This window comes from Trichinella spiralis (assembly GCF_000181795.1).
Source record: "Trichinella spiralis strain ISS 195 chromosome Unknown Scfld4, whole genome shotgun sequence".
Classification (NCBI taxonomy): Eukaryota; Metazoa; Nematoda; class Enoplea; order Trichinellida; family Trichinellidae; genus Trichinella; species Trichinella spiralis.
The window spans coordinates 10,718,463-10,735,284 of NW_003526943.1; the positions used below are offsets into that span (position 1 = coordinate 10,718,463).

The following is a 16,822-nucleotide window of genomic DNA, read 5'->3' on the forward strand; positions in this document are numbered from 1 at the left end:
TACCAAGTAAGTCAATTCTGAGGTTATTTTTGATATAATATTTTGAAATACTTAACGAATAAGTGAACTGACTGTTCGAAATAAAAAGGTCGATTTTGAATTTGTTGTTAATTAAATAAAATAACGCTCATTTAAATTATTATTCCAAATTTCGATGTTGAATTTGTTAAAAAAAGTTATATTTATGTTTTTTAAATTATGTGACAGTTGTTCGTATGCTATTAAGATATTTGTCTTTCAAGAAAAGAAAATTGCTTTTGATTTCACCAAATGGTTTGCATCATGCATTTGCTTTTGCTTGTAAGCTTTATGGCAGCAAGTCGACTCGTTATAGCACTGATAACTTCGGGGCAAAGTTGTCCTTCAGAAGTGAAAAATGGCATTGTTGAAGGTTTTCGACTTTCGGCTTATAACACATCTGAACAGTCATATTGTGTAACGTCTATCAGCAGATCAGAGGTAACCTTTGGAAGGAACGGTGATATTCTTGATATAGTATCTAGTTACTGTGCAAAGAATTTTAAAAATGGTTTTCTACCGTCATTTTATCCTTATTTTACGGATTTGTTCCCCTTGTATCAGAAGGAAAATTTTCATGGGAAAGCAAATAAAATTTTAATTGGAGAATCAGTGTTAGGAGTAGATTGTGAAAAGGATAAAGAAGAGTGCGAATTATACAAAATAGCAAACGTCAATGGTAACATTTCAGCGTATGCGTGTGAGGAATCGATGTTGAAGAAAGTTTCCACTGGTATGTTGTTTGATCAATGTAGCCCACATCAGAAAGACATTCTTCAACATTCTACTTATCCACTGTGCAGATCCGCTATTCGTATATCTGAAGATAATACAACTTTCAGCGATCTTTTTCCATGCAACAACGGTACTGACTTCTGGGATACCGTTTTGTGCATTCACGATGGCTATAATGATTGTATTGTTGATAATGAGAATGAGGAAATTGCAAACGAAGTAGTATCTTGCATTTACAGAGAAACATTCGAAGGTTGTTTTTTGTATAAAAAAAGAATTCTTCAACACGCCGAACTTCCATACGGCAGAGAATGCATTCCTGAGTTCTTCACATTTCCATGCCCATGCCCATGCGATGATTCAGCTTGGCAACAATGGTCGCCATGGAATGCTCAGTGCGGTTTTGTACAAAGCATACGATACAGAGTTCCAAATTTCAACAAACACATTGACTGCACATGGAATAAACTTCACTGCTGTCGAGAAATTCGAGAATCATATCTGCTTGGTGAGTGTAATTCACCATTGCTTTATGCAAAACAAATTGCCGAAAATAAAAAAATGTGCAAAAATAACGGCTCCGTTGTACATTACACGAACGGCCGAACTGAATGTTTCTGCTTATCTGGATATTACGGTGACTTTTGTGAAAATTGTAAGAACAATTTGTAAGAATGTAAGAAATTTTCATGTTAAACATTTTTTTCCTCAACGCACATATTATTATATAGATAAATGTGACAGTAAAGACTGCGGAACCAATGGAAAATGCATCATTGTAGATGGCGAGGATATTTGCTTGTGTGACGATGGAAATATTAGACGGAACTGCAGCTCTCATCCAAGTAAATCACAACATTTTGATTTTTTTTCTTTTTAATTTTAACATTTTAGTGGAGCATTTTGAAAATTCAAGTCACTCTGACGTGCCTATGATTTTAATTTTTACTTTGCTGCTGTTTCTAATCATCATTGCTGCTTATAACTTCAAACTGAGGCAGTATGTACAAAATGTATGTATTTTTCATTTTAATGTTATTATTTTATTGAGAGATTAATTTCAATTGAATATTAACAAAATTAAAAATTACATTTAGCAATTAATTCAATATCAATTAATATTTGAATGGATTTTTGAAAATCTTTTAAAAAAATCAGATCCTATTTCTTTCTTGCCTAATCTCCAACCTATTTACCCATTTTACTTTTAATGCTTATTGAAGTTATCATGTTTCAGAGAAATCGTCAAAAAGTCAAGAAGATCGCAAAAAAATTGTTGCAGAGTCAGAATTCAGAGAGTTCCAAGAGTGATTAAATTAGCCGAATGTTCACTGTTTTTAAATAAGAACAAATTTTAAAAATCACAAAAAACAATGGTTATCGTACATGTGCATAGTTTATAATATAATGCAGTAAATATTAATAAACACTGATAAAATAATAAAGAATATGCAGTTACGCATATATGCATTTAGCACAGGCTGCTCGCTTTGTACAAACAATAACCGAAAGCTAAAAAAATACCTGAAGCAGCTAAGCATTCTTTTTATAAAGCACCTCCGAATCTGTTTATGCAACAAGTATGCAATGTATAACATCTTCGATTAGAAATAAAATTGTAAATGCTACTTGGGCATAACAATTTTCATTTAAAAATTGCACAAACATAATTAATTTACAAAATACAGATCAGTGAAGTTTAAATGAGATTACTACGCCGACAACACTATCAACCAAATAACGTTTTTTCAAACAAATTAAAAAAAATTTATTAATATTTTCCAACAACTGATTGGATAATAGTGTTAATACTTTTAAAATAATGCAGTGTTATTTTTCAAGCAATGAATTAACTTTTTTAATGAAAGTGTCTTGAACTTTAATTGGCTCTAACTCTTCTTCTATTTTAACTTTTACAATTTTGGGTTTCCGTTTCCTTAAAATGGATGCAATTTAAATACTTGAGAAAAAAAAATCTTTTTTAAATGTTACCTATTTTCGTTCTTCACTTCTGCTTTACTTGAACCTGGCTTGTCGGATACGTTTGCAAACCGAAATTGCGGAAGACCTAAATGAAAGATAATAAATAAATAAATAAATGTTGATAATTTTAATAAAATTCGTTTGCAATTATTTGCAAAACTGTGGCTATTATTGTATGCCCTTACTTAACGTTTTTTCAATACGAGAAGGATTTTTACGCTGCTCTAATAAAAATTTCCTCTTCAGATCGTTTCGACTGCGATTTGAAAAAAATTCTTGCATTAAGGCGAAGTCCGTTCCAACTATGCTGAGTGCGTAATAAAAATTTTCCGTTTCTAAATTATTTACTTCTAAATTTAAATTTACTTTATGTAAAAATCTTTTACCATATTCTTTCCAGACATTTGAAAAAGATTTTGTCGAGAAACTGCGCGAATTCAACGGACGATCATCACGACAGAAGAAATTTTTAGCATCTGCTTGAATGGGTGGTAGTTTGACAACTAAAGAAGCTTCATCAATTACAGTGTTGCCATGTTCATCAATTTTAATTCTTGGTGCAGTTGTAGCGTGTGACTGAACACCATTATCTACTCTAAACATACAAAACATATCACAGCGATAATAAAATTACTAAATGAAAAAAAAACACACTGATTTCCTGAAGGTGACTCTTCATCAACCGATATGCTACAATTGATTTTTCGAAACAATCAATAATATAGAAGAAATAAAAGATTAACATTACAAACCATGTAACCGTTTCATCGTCTTCAAAATCTAACGATGGAGCATTGGGATTATAAAAAGCTAGATCACGCATCAATAAATCTGATCGCTTCACGTCCGTTACACGTCTCATTTTCTGACGCCACTCATGTCGTTTCTAATAAATTGACTAATTTTTATTGTTCCAAAATATCCAAAACAAACAAAATACCAAAATAACGCACCTTATTTAAAAGCTCTTGGTCAAATTCCAAGCATCTGTTACGATAAGTAACACTTTTTAGCGAAACTGTTTGAACCTTAATATTTGACTGCATATCTAAATGCACAAATGCAAAAAACCAAATAATGACAGCACAACAGATCAACTAAAATAAAAATTAGGTACAACTGTATTTTACTGTATTTTCCAACGTCATTCCAAAATTTGAAATAAAATTTAATAATATGAATAAAACAAAAAAAACTAATTTACATTTAAATAAATATTATGAAATAAAAGTTATACTTAATCACACAGTCTTATTTTTGTCTTATTGAAGGCTAACTCAAATTTCAAATAACTAAAATTGCTTAATCATAGCAACTGATTTCGAGAGATAAAATCTTTTTAAAAAATAAAAGATTTTATTATTTTTACTAAAAATAAACTACTTTTTGTAGATTGCTATTTGCATATTTCAGTTAGACCCATAATAATATTTAAATTTCAATAGTTATATTTCTTTACGTATTTAATATTTTTTAATACAATTAAAATAATTCCATTTGAGTAGTCAAGAAGGAAAAGCGTCATTATACATAAGCAGTGCGCAGAATACATGCGAGCAGTAAAATAAAAGTAGATAATTGTTAAAAAAATTTTGACTAACTTTAAATATTATTTCTTTCATATAGGTTTTCTGAATGATGAATTTCTATTAAAATTATATTTCCTTTTATAATGCAATGAACATCTTTTATTATTTTCTTACTGTAATTGCTGTTTCTTACTGTTGGACTATTGCTTCTGTTTCTTTCTGTTAAATCTGCTTTAGTTGGGTAAGTTTTTAGTTATTGTTACGGTAGTATAAATACTTGCAGAAAACTTTATTTAATTCTTACTTTGTGTTTATGACGGAATGCAGTTCTGAATTGATCTTACTACACACAAAGTTAAAAATTATATTTGAAAAAAATACATAAAATTGTTTTTTTGTGAATATGGTAAATTATCCTAATTCAGTAAAATTATCGCATTTGTTTCTTTAATAATGTGTTTTATTTATCAGTTGCAATCAGTATGGAATTTTTTTTATTAGTATTTATTTTCATACTTTCTTTCTACATTTATGGGCAATGCATGATTTTTTATTTATTGAAATAGAGAGTATTTTTTAGGTAAAATGAGCAAAATCAAAAATTTATATAGATTTTCACCTTATTTTTAGACGTTTTATTTTTTAAATAAAGATTAATTTTATCATAACCTTATTTTATAGTATTTGAAAAGTTTTAGAATGAGTTCCAAAAATTTGTTGCAAGAGGATTTCTCGGATTCTGAAGATGATCAGGAGTATGTTCCTTCTGAATGTTCCGAAAATACCTTGGAAGATGAATCTACAGACGCAGAAGAAACTGAAGACGTAGGGGCATATTCGTTAGAAAGTTCTAGTAAGGCTAAATCATTGTTAGATGAATGGAAGAATGAATTTATTGAGAAATTATCTTCAAATTCACGGTAGGTGGGTTTATTTTTAATTTTTGAAGTTTCTAATGATCGTTTATATTAAGCGATAGCGGACTAAATATTAGTGGAACAGGTGATTGTGCTGGAAATGCGGTTCATTCTGAAAGCAGCCCAAATGGTACGTTAATGAATTAATTATTGGTATATATAAAAGATTGTTTCAGACAAAGAAAAAGCAAAAGAAACAAATTTCTCTTCTGAACCAGAGTCACTGAATGCAAAAGGAAACATTGTGGAGAAATGTGAGAGACAAGACGATTCCAAATGCGTAAATCAAAAGCGACATCTGTCTTCAGAAAAAGATGCAGGTAGTTTGGAAATAAACTGTTTACCTGGTGGCGTTGATGAAGTTTTGGGTATTTTGGGCAAAAAGAAGAAAATGAATAGTTTGGATGCATCTCGAATGCTTTGGAATACGTTCAAAGAGGAAAACAGCCTTGAAGAAGATCTTTCCCAGCATAACAAGGGACGCGATAACTATTTGGATAAGCAAGAGTTTTTATATCGAAGCGATTTGAAGCAATTTGAAATTGAAAAAAAATTGCGCCAAATGCCACGTCCGAGTTGATTTGCCTGATTCAGTGTGATGATATGTTATGAAGTATTCTTTCCCCTATGCGGAGCTATGTATTGCAATTTATTTTTGAATTGTAAAATGTTTTTCTTGTTTAATTTTTAAGTTCAGACGGAAATAAAATAAACATGAAAATATGGGATGAAGTGTATTAAGCAATGAATATGTTTTGTCTGTTTTTGGGTTGTTTCATGTTTAGAATTTTGTTTTATTAAGTTCATTGTTAATATTTGTTTTTTTCGTTTAATTGCAGAATGTAATAAAGAATAAATTGCCAAATAACAGTTTTTGCGCTACTGTTTTTATTTGAACCTACTTTTATAAATAGTTACTGTAGATTTTTACAGATTAGGTTTTTGATCAAGTGTGGATTCATTTGGAGAAATGAAAAAAAAAGAGTCGATTTTTGAGTATTTGAAGATAATATTGTAATTATAAATAAAATATTCATGATTTTAAATTTTAACTAGTATATTATTTATAATTCATAGCGCTTGCATGTTTTGACTGATTATTTCGAATGTTATAAATTGATTCGTTTATAGATAATTTTTATAGATTAAAGGATGTTTTTTAATAGCACTGCTTGAATTTTCAGTGAGTGATAAAATGTTAGTAAGTAATCTTTTTTATTTTTTAGAAAGTCTTTTAGTTCCGCCTTTGGCTTGTTTTAAGCATCGTATATGGTTAGCTGTTTATTTACCGTTTAGATCTTAAAATGACTACGTCTTACCATAAAGAATCTAGTCCGACGGAGGTGAATTTTTTCATGATTCGCCATGCACTTGCTGCAAATCATAAAGTATTTGTAATTTTACGCGGACTTCCGGGTAGTGGAAAGTCTACATTGGCAAGGTTAGATTATTTTTCTCGGATAACAGTAAGCAGGTCATTTGTGAATTTTAGAAATTTAGCAAAAATGAACAATAATTCATCAATCTGGTGTGCTGATGATTACTTTGTTGATTCGGGTGGAATTTACAGATTTAATCCAGATCAGCTTGAAAATGCACACAATTGGTGTTTTGAAGGAGGTGATATTTTTTTCAGATTTGTTTTTATCATAATAAATTTTTCTTACAGCTGTGAGCGCCATAAGAAAAAGTCAAACTTTGGTGATTGTTGATAACACAAATATTCACCGATGGGAAATGAAGCGCTATGTATTATCGGTAAGATATTATTTTTCATTTTTGACTTAAATTGCTGAAAATTGCTTGTGCTCAAATTTACCGCCATTTTACTATGATGTACGTTTTATTAACTTGAATTTCAGTGTTTTTGATTTACTTAATTCGCAAATTTTTAATATTTTTTCCTTTGAGAATGGTATCAATTCGCATTGAAATGATATTTTTGACTACGATTTAAGTAATTTGTTGATATTGTAGTTTATAAATCAGTAGATACAGGAAAATGATGCAAGTAAATAATGGTTGTTGTGGTATTGTACAGAATTTTTCTAATTGCGCATATTTTTTTTACTTGAATTTGAGCGCTTTTTCAAAACTAAAGTTACATTTAATTATGTTCAGTAATTTTTTAAACTTGCATTTGATATATTTAATTTTTGCAGTAGTAAACTGTTGAGTTGGTGAAGAATAAATATTTAAGTTGAATTTTTAAAATGAATTAACAAGAGCAAAGATTGAATTCACATCTTCTTTTGTAATATATTTTTTTTTCTGACAAAAAATTTAATCACAAATGTACCTGAACATCAGTTACTATGGTAAGATGAAGGAATGTTCCAAATTGTTCAATCTTTAATGCCTAAAATATGTGAAACTCAAAGTTTGAGAAGTTAACAGCCTAGTGCCTGAATGAGTTTAAAAATGTGCAGATGTAATAGGGAATACAATTATTTTCAGATGTGAAATTTCGTTCATTTGTTATTTTATAGGCGTACAGAGCAGGTTATGAAATATTTTTCGTCGAGCCGGATACTAAATGGAAATTTGATGCAGCAGCATGTTTTCGGTATATTTTTTGACTGAATAAACGAATCGACTAATTTTGCACCGTTTCAGAAGAAATTCCCATGGTGTACCGTATTTTACAATTCAGCGCATGCTGGACAATTATGAGAGAAATGTTACGTTGGAAGACTTTTTGTCACCAGATTTCCAAGTGTGGTAAGTCTTTTTAATTTTCACTGAATTGTTATGTGTAATAATAAAAAAAAGAAAAGAAATCAGTAGTAGCTGTACCAACTGCATCGAGTTATATGAATTTTATGGAGGAATATATTCAAAGTTATGATTTTGTTGTACTTTTCTTGTTTAATGTTTGACAGGAAGATGTAATAGTTGCATGTATGTTATGTAGTGCCAATTTCAGTGATGGTAAGCAACCAAGCTCATCAACAAAGAATTGGTTCAACACAAGTGACGTAAAACGTGAACCAAGTAACCAGAAGGGGGATGGTTTTGAGAAGCGTTTCAGTGAATTTTCCATCGTCTCGAATAGTAAATATTAAAAATAATTTTGTTCTTATCATATTCTTTGTGCGTGTTTGTGTTTTCTGAAGTTATTTGCTCTTTTTATTTCAAGGCAAAGCTCAAGCGAATTGTTTATCATCAGTTACAGTAGCGGATGTTGGATTGCAAGTAACGGAAAAGTTGATCACGCTGGCCAGCACAGCCCATTGGCGTGCGTCGGACGCCTGCAATGGGGCGGATGAAGTACACCGGAGCAATGAGCGGCGGGTGCTCAGGGGTCGGTGTAAAAATGGAACCGACGCTGAAGTGGACGCGACGCGTGCATCGGCTGAAGATGCGCGTGAAATTTTGTACAACTGCTTTCCAGATTTGGCAAGGCAAGATTTGGATTACATTTTCACTACCTGCGAGAATGATCTACAATGGACCATCAACGTATTGTTGGATTCGGGCCACGATGGCAACTGGAAGCCTGCCCAGTTGCAGCTGAATGATACTCCATCGATTGATCAACAGGAACAGCAACATCAAGTGGAAGCTGAACCTGCTGGAGATTTACAAGCATTATTTGAAGATGATGAATCTTATCAGTGCAATTTTCAGATCAGCAGTGAAATGGCTTTTCAGTTGCAACATTTGTTTGGTTTTGTCCATCCGAACATTTCTTCAGGTAAAATTTTGATCAGTTTCCTTTTTTTGGCAATTTTAATTATTGCATCGTTTGCTTTTGTAGATTTGCTAATGCCTCATCAGTTGAACGTTAAAATGCCATTAAAGTTGGCTTTTTCTTTATATCAGTGTTGGGCTAACACACAGGCTACAATGACGGAAAACTCAGATGAAAATTCTACAGATTTTTTGTATCGTATGTTGTTTTTCAAAGTATTTTTTTGCTGTTGTTTTTCTAAACTACTGATTAATAATTTTAACAGAAGAAGAAGTGGAATTTAAAAATGATGAAAATTATGCTTCTGTTGTTGCTACTGAATCTGAAACAGCTTGGGTAAATTATTATAATTTGGATATTCAAGTTGATATTTCATGTTGATTTTAGGCTCCATCTGCTTATCATCCAGATTCATTGTCATCAAAGATGAAATTGAAATGTTTGTATGAACTTTTTCCTGATCTGAATGAAAATTTTTTGGAAAGTCTTTTTCTTTCCAATAAGTAAGAATCATTATGTTTGGGTTTTTAATGCATTTATGTTGATTTACCTTGATTTGATTGGTTTTGTCATTGCCGATTTTCAGCTGTCAGCTTTCACCTACGGTTGAAGTGATTTGTGAATCTTTGGAGATTCCTAAGCCAGATTTGGAATCGTTGAGTTTTCCTTCAAATAGCAGCTCTTCTACGATGAATGGAACAGAATTTCAGGTGATTAAATAATACTGAGCACTTTTGAAAAGTGACGGTTGTTTTTTAATAAAAAGTTATTGCAGTTAATTTGTATATTTGATGCGTGATTTTTTATTTGCTAATTTTGTTTTCAGAGCGAACTGTCATCAGAATCTTCGTCAACTGTAGCTGATTGTAAAAAATTGCGAGAAGAAGCGAGAAATCATCAGAAAAATCGTATAATGAATTTTCAAAAAGCCCAAGACGCTTACCGTCGTGGGATGAAAACTGTTGCTTGGCATTATGCTCAGAAGGGTCATTTGTATCATCGGAAAGCTAAAGAAGCGGATCAACAAGCAGCTGAAAAAATAATTGAACACCAGTACTTGCTAATTTAAATATACAATCAAATATGTTTTGCAATTGATTTTTTACATATTTTCACTTTTCAGCAACTCAGTACATCCGATCAACGTTGTTGATTTGCATGGTCTGCATGTTTCAGAAGCGATTTCTTACGTTGCAAAATCTCTTCGTCGTGTAATTGAAAGTGAGCAATAAATTTTTAGAATTGATGAATAGAACGATGAAGATTTTATGTTCATTTTTGTAAAGAATTCCATTTACATCAAGCGAAACATTGTTTGATATTGTAATTCGAATTGTACTTTAATTTACTTTTGAAAGTTTTTTAATGTTATTCTCAACTTTATTCAGCAAAATTTATATTGTAGATAAAGCTGTTTAATAGTGATTTTTAAACAAGTCATATTTGTAATTTTGTGCACAGCTTCATATTGTACAATGATATATAAATGATGAGTTTAGGTACGTCACTGAATGAGGTTAAAATTATTACTGGACAAGGAAATCATTCGATTGAAGGTCCTCGATTGAAGCCGGCTGTGTTGCGCTATTTGAAGTGCCGAAATTTGAAGTAACGTTAACAACTTTAGTGATAAAATAGCATTTTCATATTTTATTTTATTTTATTTTTTCAGTTTTTACGAATCAAATCCAGGAATGATTATAGTACAGATAAAGCGTTGAAATTTGCAAAGGAAATTTTTGTGCTTGGTCGACAGACAGTTGGATTATGGATTAAAATATGATAGTGTCAAGAAATTGAAAATACACTTATTGACAAATATTATGTTAATTATTGTTTTTTGTTTTGCACAATATTTTTGTTATCACTATTATTTGTTTTTGTTTCAAATAGAAATAAGAATCAAAGCTTTTGTTTTTCAATTCCGCTTGGTATTACTACCAGTGAAAAATTATTGTATATTTGATATTTTATTATTTCATATAATTTTTTTAAGCGGAAGAAGATTGTTTGATTTGAAAAATTTCCAGATTAATTTAACGATTGTTGAAGGAAATTTGGGAAAAATGCCGCGTGAGATGATTACTGTTCAGCTTGGCCAGTGCGGAAATCAGATTGGTTCCGAATTTTGGAAAACGCTTTGCGCAGAGCATGGCATTTCTCCAGGTTTTTCAATTAAATTTTCTTCATCTCTTTTTATTTAGTGAACCACTTTTTTTGTTGTAAACTTTATTTCTGAAATTTATGATTTGCATGTTTTTTTCTAGCCTTGGATTCAGGATATCATTTTTTTTCTGTTGCTATTTCAGAGGGTGTGCTGGAAAATTATGCAGCGGATACGGAAGATCGAAAGGACATTTACTTTTACCAGGCTGACGATGAGCATTATATTCCTCGGGCAGTTTTGATTGATTTGGAACCACGAGTAATTCAGTCGATTTTGAATTCACCATACGCAAAGTTGTACAATCCGGAGAACATTTTTCTGTCGAAAGATGGAGGTGGTGCAGGCAACAATTGGACCAGTGGCTTTTCGCAGGCATAATAATAATAATAATATTTAATATCTGTTGCGTGAGAAATTGTTAATTAAAATCAATTATTTTTCAGGGTGAACTCGTTTATGAGAAAATTTTCGACATTTTGGATCGAGAAGTGGAAAATAGCGATCGTCTGGAGGTGTAGTATTATTGGTAATTGATCTCTATTTTAAGTTTCTAACTAAATTTTTTTTGAGGGTTTTGTTCTTTGTCATTCTATTGCTGGTGGAACTGGTTCAGGCCTTGGCTCGTATATTCTGGAAAGATTTGGAGATAGGTATATATATATTTTTTTTTTAATTATTGTTGTTTTTTTTTAAATTTAACAAATTGCTTTATTTTAGATTTCCAAAGAAACTTATACAAACTTATTCTGTTTTTCCCAATCAAGATGAAGCGAGCGATGTTGTTGTTCAGCCTTACAATTCACTGCTAACTTTGAAACGTCTTGCTCAGAATAGCGATTGTGTGGTAATGAATTTGTGTTTTTTTGTCTTGTATCTGCATTCAATCAGAAATGTATATATTGAATTTTAGGTGGTTTTGGACAACACTGCTTTGAACAGAATAGCTGTTGAACGTCTGCACATTGATACTCCATCTTTCAGTCAGATTAACTCATTGGTTCGTTCTTTTTTTTTAAATTATCAATTTGTCAATTTACATTTTACTTCTTTCAGGTATCTACTATAATGTCTGCAAGCACTTCAACTCTTCGCTATCCTGGTTATATGGACAACAATTTGTTGAGCTTACTATCTTCATTGATACCATCATTGAAGTTGCATTTTCTGATCACAGGCTACACTCCGTTAACCACGGATGCTAATGTACGAATTTGTGTTTATTTCAAATTTATCCAATCCAATAGCAGATTTAATTTGAATATTTGTTTTTTTCTTCTCCTTATCAGGTTACCAATATTCGCAAAACCAGTGTAATGGATGTGATGCGTCGTCTTTTGCAGCCTGAGAATATGATGGTCTCTAACATTCCGTTGAAAAGCAAGAACGCCGAGCACTGTTACATTTCCATCTTGAACATTATTCAAGGTGATGTGGATCCGTCTTCGGTAAGGTCCTTCTTGCTCTCTTCAAATGTTTGCCGATTCAATTAGTATTGACGAATTGTTTCATGTTTTTTTTTACAGGTGCAGAAAAGCATATTGCGCCTTCGTGAGCGTAAGTTGATTCAGTTTATTCCGTGGGCTCCAGCATCCGTGCACGTAGCCTTGTCTCAAAAATCACCATTTGTGCAAACGGCTAATCGAATATCCGGATTAATGTTGGCCAATCACACAGCTATCAGTGCAGTATGCTAATTTTTCACTAAAAGTTGTTTTTCTTGTATTTGCATTATTTGTACATCTTTTTCCCCGTTAGCTGTTCGAAAGAACTCAAAGTCAGTATGAGAAATTGCGAAAAAAGAGGGCATTTTTGGAGCAGTTTAAGCATGAAGTCATTGGTGAAAATTACGAAGAGCTTGACTCAAGTTTAGAAGTGGTTCAGAATCTGGCCGAAGAATACAAAGTAGCTGCAACTTCTAACTACTTAAATTTTGGTTTGGACAAAGTAAGAAAAAACTGAAATTGTGTTTTTATTTATTATTTTATTTTTATGTGCATTTTGAATGCAATGTTTTCAGATTGTTCAATCAATGCCTAATACGTTCGAAATGAGACGCTGATTTACCTCATTTATACAAAATGTCATCATGCGTGAATTCTGTCATAATATATAATAATAAAAGAACAATAAAACATGCAACAAACAATGTTTGATTGTCTGCTCATCTTTTTCATATTATTTGATGCGTCTGTTTTATTTTATTTGTATTTTTTTATAAATACAGAAATAAGCTGAAGTTTTACAAAGTGATGTTTGAACGCCCATATTTTTGCATCAAAATTAAAAAAAATTTTTGTTTTTAAATCTCATGTAGTTGGAAATTTTCCACTATTAATTGAAACAAAGGATTGTTTTAGTATTTCAAAATGCTCTTAAAAATTATGCCAAACGTACGAAAATTGTTTTGAAATATTTGTTAGACAGTATTATCATTTAATCTTGCTGATCAAAAAGTATCTACGGTACTTTTTACAGTCATTTTTTCGATGTGTTATGCGTGTTCTCGTTATGAATAAATTGGTATTTGTGGAATAAATTACATTGTTGGTAGTTTATAGAATAGGAAAGGCTATTTTTTCTCACTCAAAAAAAACTGACCAAACGAAAGTTCATTAATTTCCCCCGAGCGGTGGAGAAATGCTCTTTACTTGAGCATCGAAATTGAACCTTTTCGAACAAAATTAATGTTGCATGAGGAAATAGTTGTTCGTTTCTGCTCAGAACTATAATTTTTATTTTTAAAATGTGAATTACATGTTTGTTTAATGAAAATTTATTTACAAGAGCGCTCTACGTGTGCAACAGTTAATTCGCCACAATAATAATCCTAGCCTTGTTCTTAATATGCCAACAATAATTAACTCGCTTAAAAGAAGCTTTCAATCATAAGTTATGGATAAAAATATTTTCTGATCACAATTTTATTCTCTTTGTCAATTATTCATTGCCCGAAGTAGTTCGTGATTGAGTTTTAATTTTTCACGCAAGATTAACTGCTGCCAAGAATGCAAAAATGAGTGCAAATTTGAAGCTTAGAATTAAGAAGAAAAAAAATAATCCTGAACGTCTATGAGTTGCTTAAAAACAGAATTGCGACTATGTAAATTCATTCATCATTCACAGATTGTTTCTTCATTTGTCAGTGCAATTTTAAATCAAATGGTCGTTTAATCTGATTTCTGTTTTTGTTTAAATAGCATATTACTTCTGTTGTTTAATAATAAATAAATAAAAAAGGAAAAACGTGAAAAGTTTGCTTTTGCGATCAGCAACGATGAATTGAAAAGCTGATCTGGATGTGGACGAGCGACATGTGCAGTAGTGGTTCGTTCATTTTAGCCTGTTGGCAATTGTTTAATTGAATTTTTTGTATGCATTGGTCGTTTCCGTCTTCTGCTTGGAAAAAGCAATAAAAGCAAGAAGCAGCAATGTTTGAGAAATTTATTGACGTCTCATAAGAGCTTGTTCGATGAGAAATTAGAAATTTAATCACATTATTGCAAGCTGCACTTTAAAACGTTTATTTTAACGGTCTCATAAACATCAAGATAATGCCAACCAGAATAATTAATCTTGATGGGTTTTTAATTTTTTCATCTTTTTTACAAAAATTAACGAAAAATTTAAGTAAAAATTTATCCATCTACAATTATTATTATTATTATTATTGATAATTATTTTTCTGTTTTGTTTGAATCCAGATGACGTCATAAATTTAATATTTATTTATGCATAGTTTTACAACATTATCAAATAAATATTAATATCTGCATCGAAGACGACAGATAATGAAAATATGTATGACAGTTAGTGAAATAAGAAAGCAAAAATTGCTTATTAGAATTGCAAATTATTGTTATTTGATTATGTAAAGCTTATCAGTAACCAGTAATTAAAAAAGTGCGATAACAGAGCAGTAGGCTATTCAAATGAACAATTACAATAAGATGAAAATTTTTACTATTAAAAAGTACTTCATTCAATTGAACTAGGACTGTTAACTTTAATTTCATTTATCATATACGGCGCTCAGTTTAATTTTTTCCCACTTTTTAATAACTGAAATCAATAAGTGCATATTGCATTATACATTGCCAACATTTCGTTTGTAAACCTTTTTAAACATGTAATAACTATTTCCAAACAAACATTATTTGTAATAATGATCACATATTAAACAAATTCTCTTCCATATAAATATTTTTTATGTACATAAAGTTTTATATTAAGACTGCTAAGCATATTTTCAAAAAAATTTTTCTTAGATCATGTTTTTTAAAATTTAATCATATTTTGTTGCGTTTGACATCAAAACAATAAAAGAAAGTAAATATTTAATATCGTTAAATTTTATTTAATGATTTCAAAAATGGGAGTATATTTTTCACTAAATTTAGAAACACACTATCAGTTCAAATATTGGTTTTATTATTTTTTCATGTTAATAGTAGTGTGCATAAATTTAAACTTAAAATTATTTATGCTTTTAATACTAATATAGTTTTATTCAATTAAATTGTATCAAATGCATAAGAAAAGTGAAAAATTTTATCATATTCACTGATGAATGCATAATTTTTGCAGTTTTAAAATTATTCATAAACACACACAATTATTCAATAATAAAACAATGAATTGATTCTGCTATTTAATAATTCGAATTAATTTTTTTACTGATAAAACAATAATAGTTATTCTTTAAAAAATTACAATATTCTTTTTATTACTGCTTGACTGAGTTGAAAAGGAAATTTGAAATTTTGAAATATAAATTTATTCAAAGCTTCAATTTCTTCTTAAAATGAAAATTAAGCTATACTCATAAAGTAAATATAAAATGACGAATATGAATGATTGTTTGTGTGAATGTGTGGATAAGTACTCTGATCAGTATCACAAATATTTGCAGGATACATGTAAAAACATTAAAAAATGAGAAACGTATACTGTCATTCTTGGTCTATTTTTAAAGCATTACCTTAATAATAATAATAATAACAATAATAAATTTTAAAATTAAAAATATAGAACAGTATACGTATTAGGAATTATTGCACAATTGACTAATGCATTTCAATTTAAAGAATCCGTTAGAGCCCGTTTATCCGTTTGAATTTTTTAAATAGATTTAAATGAAGATTATAGCAGAACAATAAAATTAATGTACACGACATTTCGATGATGCAAGCGGGTGATGAATGTGGAATACAAATTGCACATATTTATTAAAAAGAGTTTATACGACAATTACATTAATGCTATTTATTTATTATTAATAAGTGATAAATAAATGAGCAGTTGTTGAAACCAAGACGTCATTTGTCATTGCTGCAAATGATTCATTTGAATAAATATTAATTAGCAATATTTTACATGGAAAAAGCATGCAGGTTGGTTTTCTTTTTCTTTTTTTACAATAATAGACTGCACATATTTTAAAGTACTTCTTTATTCTGTTGACCATTATCTCATCAGACAATAATACTTTTTGTTTCTTTTTTATTTGAAAGCTTATTAATGAGCAATGGCAAAATTATTCAAGCTGAATTCATCTGCAATCTATTTACAAAAGGAACTCATTTAATACATTTTTTATTATTTCTTAAAAATTGAAATTTGAATTCACTTTTTGTAATAAATCATGAATAAAAAAGCTTGTTAAAGTTAATAAACAGATAATCATCCAGCAAAATGTGGATATATTTTTAAATGCATAATATGCTGAAAAAGCAATTATTTTATAAATTATTGCTATTATTGCTTTATTCCAAACAATGAG

General features: G+C 30.2%; 5 protein-coding genes across 5 annotated transcripts; 4 read left to right on the top strand and 1 right to left on the bottom strand.

Moving 5' to 3' along the window:
• The first annotated feature begins 270 nt into the window (after positions 1-270).
• Positions 271-2,064, top strand: Tsp_06386 (conserved hypothetical protein). Its single transcript, XM_003378390.1, has 3 exons — positions 271-1,261; positions 1,485-1,598; positions 1,991-2,064. Exons 1-3 carry the CDS (start codon positions 271-273, stop codon positions 2,062-2,064), a joined length of 1,179 nt encoding a protein of 392 aa, XP_003378438.1.
• Positions 2,065-2,208: 144 nt separating this feature from the next.
• On the bottom strand, positions 2,209-4,261 carry Tsp_06385 (hypothetical protein). The gene is made up of 9 exons (XM_003378391.1): positions 4,217-4,261; positions 3,690-3,833; positions 3,480-3,622; positions 3,391-3,426; positions 3,165-3,331; positions 2,922-3,071; positions 2,746-2,821; positions 2,608-2,689; positions 2,209-2,265 (listed from the first exon to the last, which is right to left on the bottom strand). The coding sequence occupies exons 1-9, from the start codon at positions 4,259-4,261 to the stop codon at positions 2,209-2,211; spliced, it is 900 nt and encodes a 299-aa protein (XP_003378439.1).
• A 703-nt stretch (positions 4,262-4,964) lies between these two features.
• Tsp_06384 (bucentaur or craniofacial development family protein) lies at positions 4,965-5,762 on the top strand. Its single transcript, XM_003378392.1, has 3 exons — positions 4,965-5,185; positions 5,239-5,312; positions 5,359-5,762. The coding sequence occupies exons 1-3, from the start codon at positions 4,965-4,967 to the stop codon at positions 5,760-5,762; spliced, it is 699 nt and encodes a 232-aa protein (XP_003378440.1).
• Positions 5,763-6,486: 724 nt separating this feature from the next.
• Positions 6,487-10,308, top strand: Tsp_06383 (2',3'-cyclic nucleotide 3'-phosphodiesterase family protein). Its single transcript, XM_003378393.1, has 14 exons — positions 6,487-6,623; positions 6,675-6,802; positions 6,852-6,940; positions 7,672-7,748; positions 7,799-7,898; positions 8,065-8,236; positions 8,322-8,879; positions 8,943-9,074; positions 9,142-9,212; positions 9,264-9,379; positions 9,463-9,586; positions 9,703-9,929; positions 10,000-10,087; positions 10,282-10,308. The coding sequence occupies exons 1-14, from the start codon at positions 6,487-6,489 to the stop codon at positions 10,306-10,308; spliced, it is 2,046 nt and encodes a 681-aa protein (XP_003378441.1).
• Positions 10,309-10,365: 57 nt separating this feature from the next.
• On the top strand, positions 10,366-13,102 carry Tsp_06382 (tubulin gamma-1 chain). The gene is made up of 13 exons (XM_003378394.1): positions 10,366-10,452; positions 10,549-10,635; positions 10,907-11,042; positions 11,186-11,301; positions 11,487-11,555; positions 11,614-11,693; positions 11,761-11,887; positions 11,954-12,040; positions 12,097-12,246; positions 12,330-12,488; positions 12,567-12,728; positions 12,799-12,987; positions 13,061-13,102. Exons 1-13 carry the CDS (start codon positions 10,366-10,368, stop codon positions 13,100-13,102), a joined length of 1,491 nt encoding a protein of 496 aa, XP_003378442.1.
• The last annotated feature ends 3,720 nt before the right edge of the window (positions 13,103-16,822 follow it).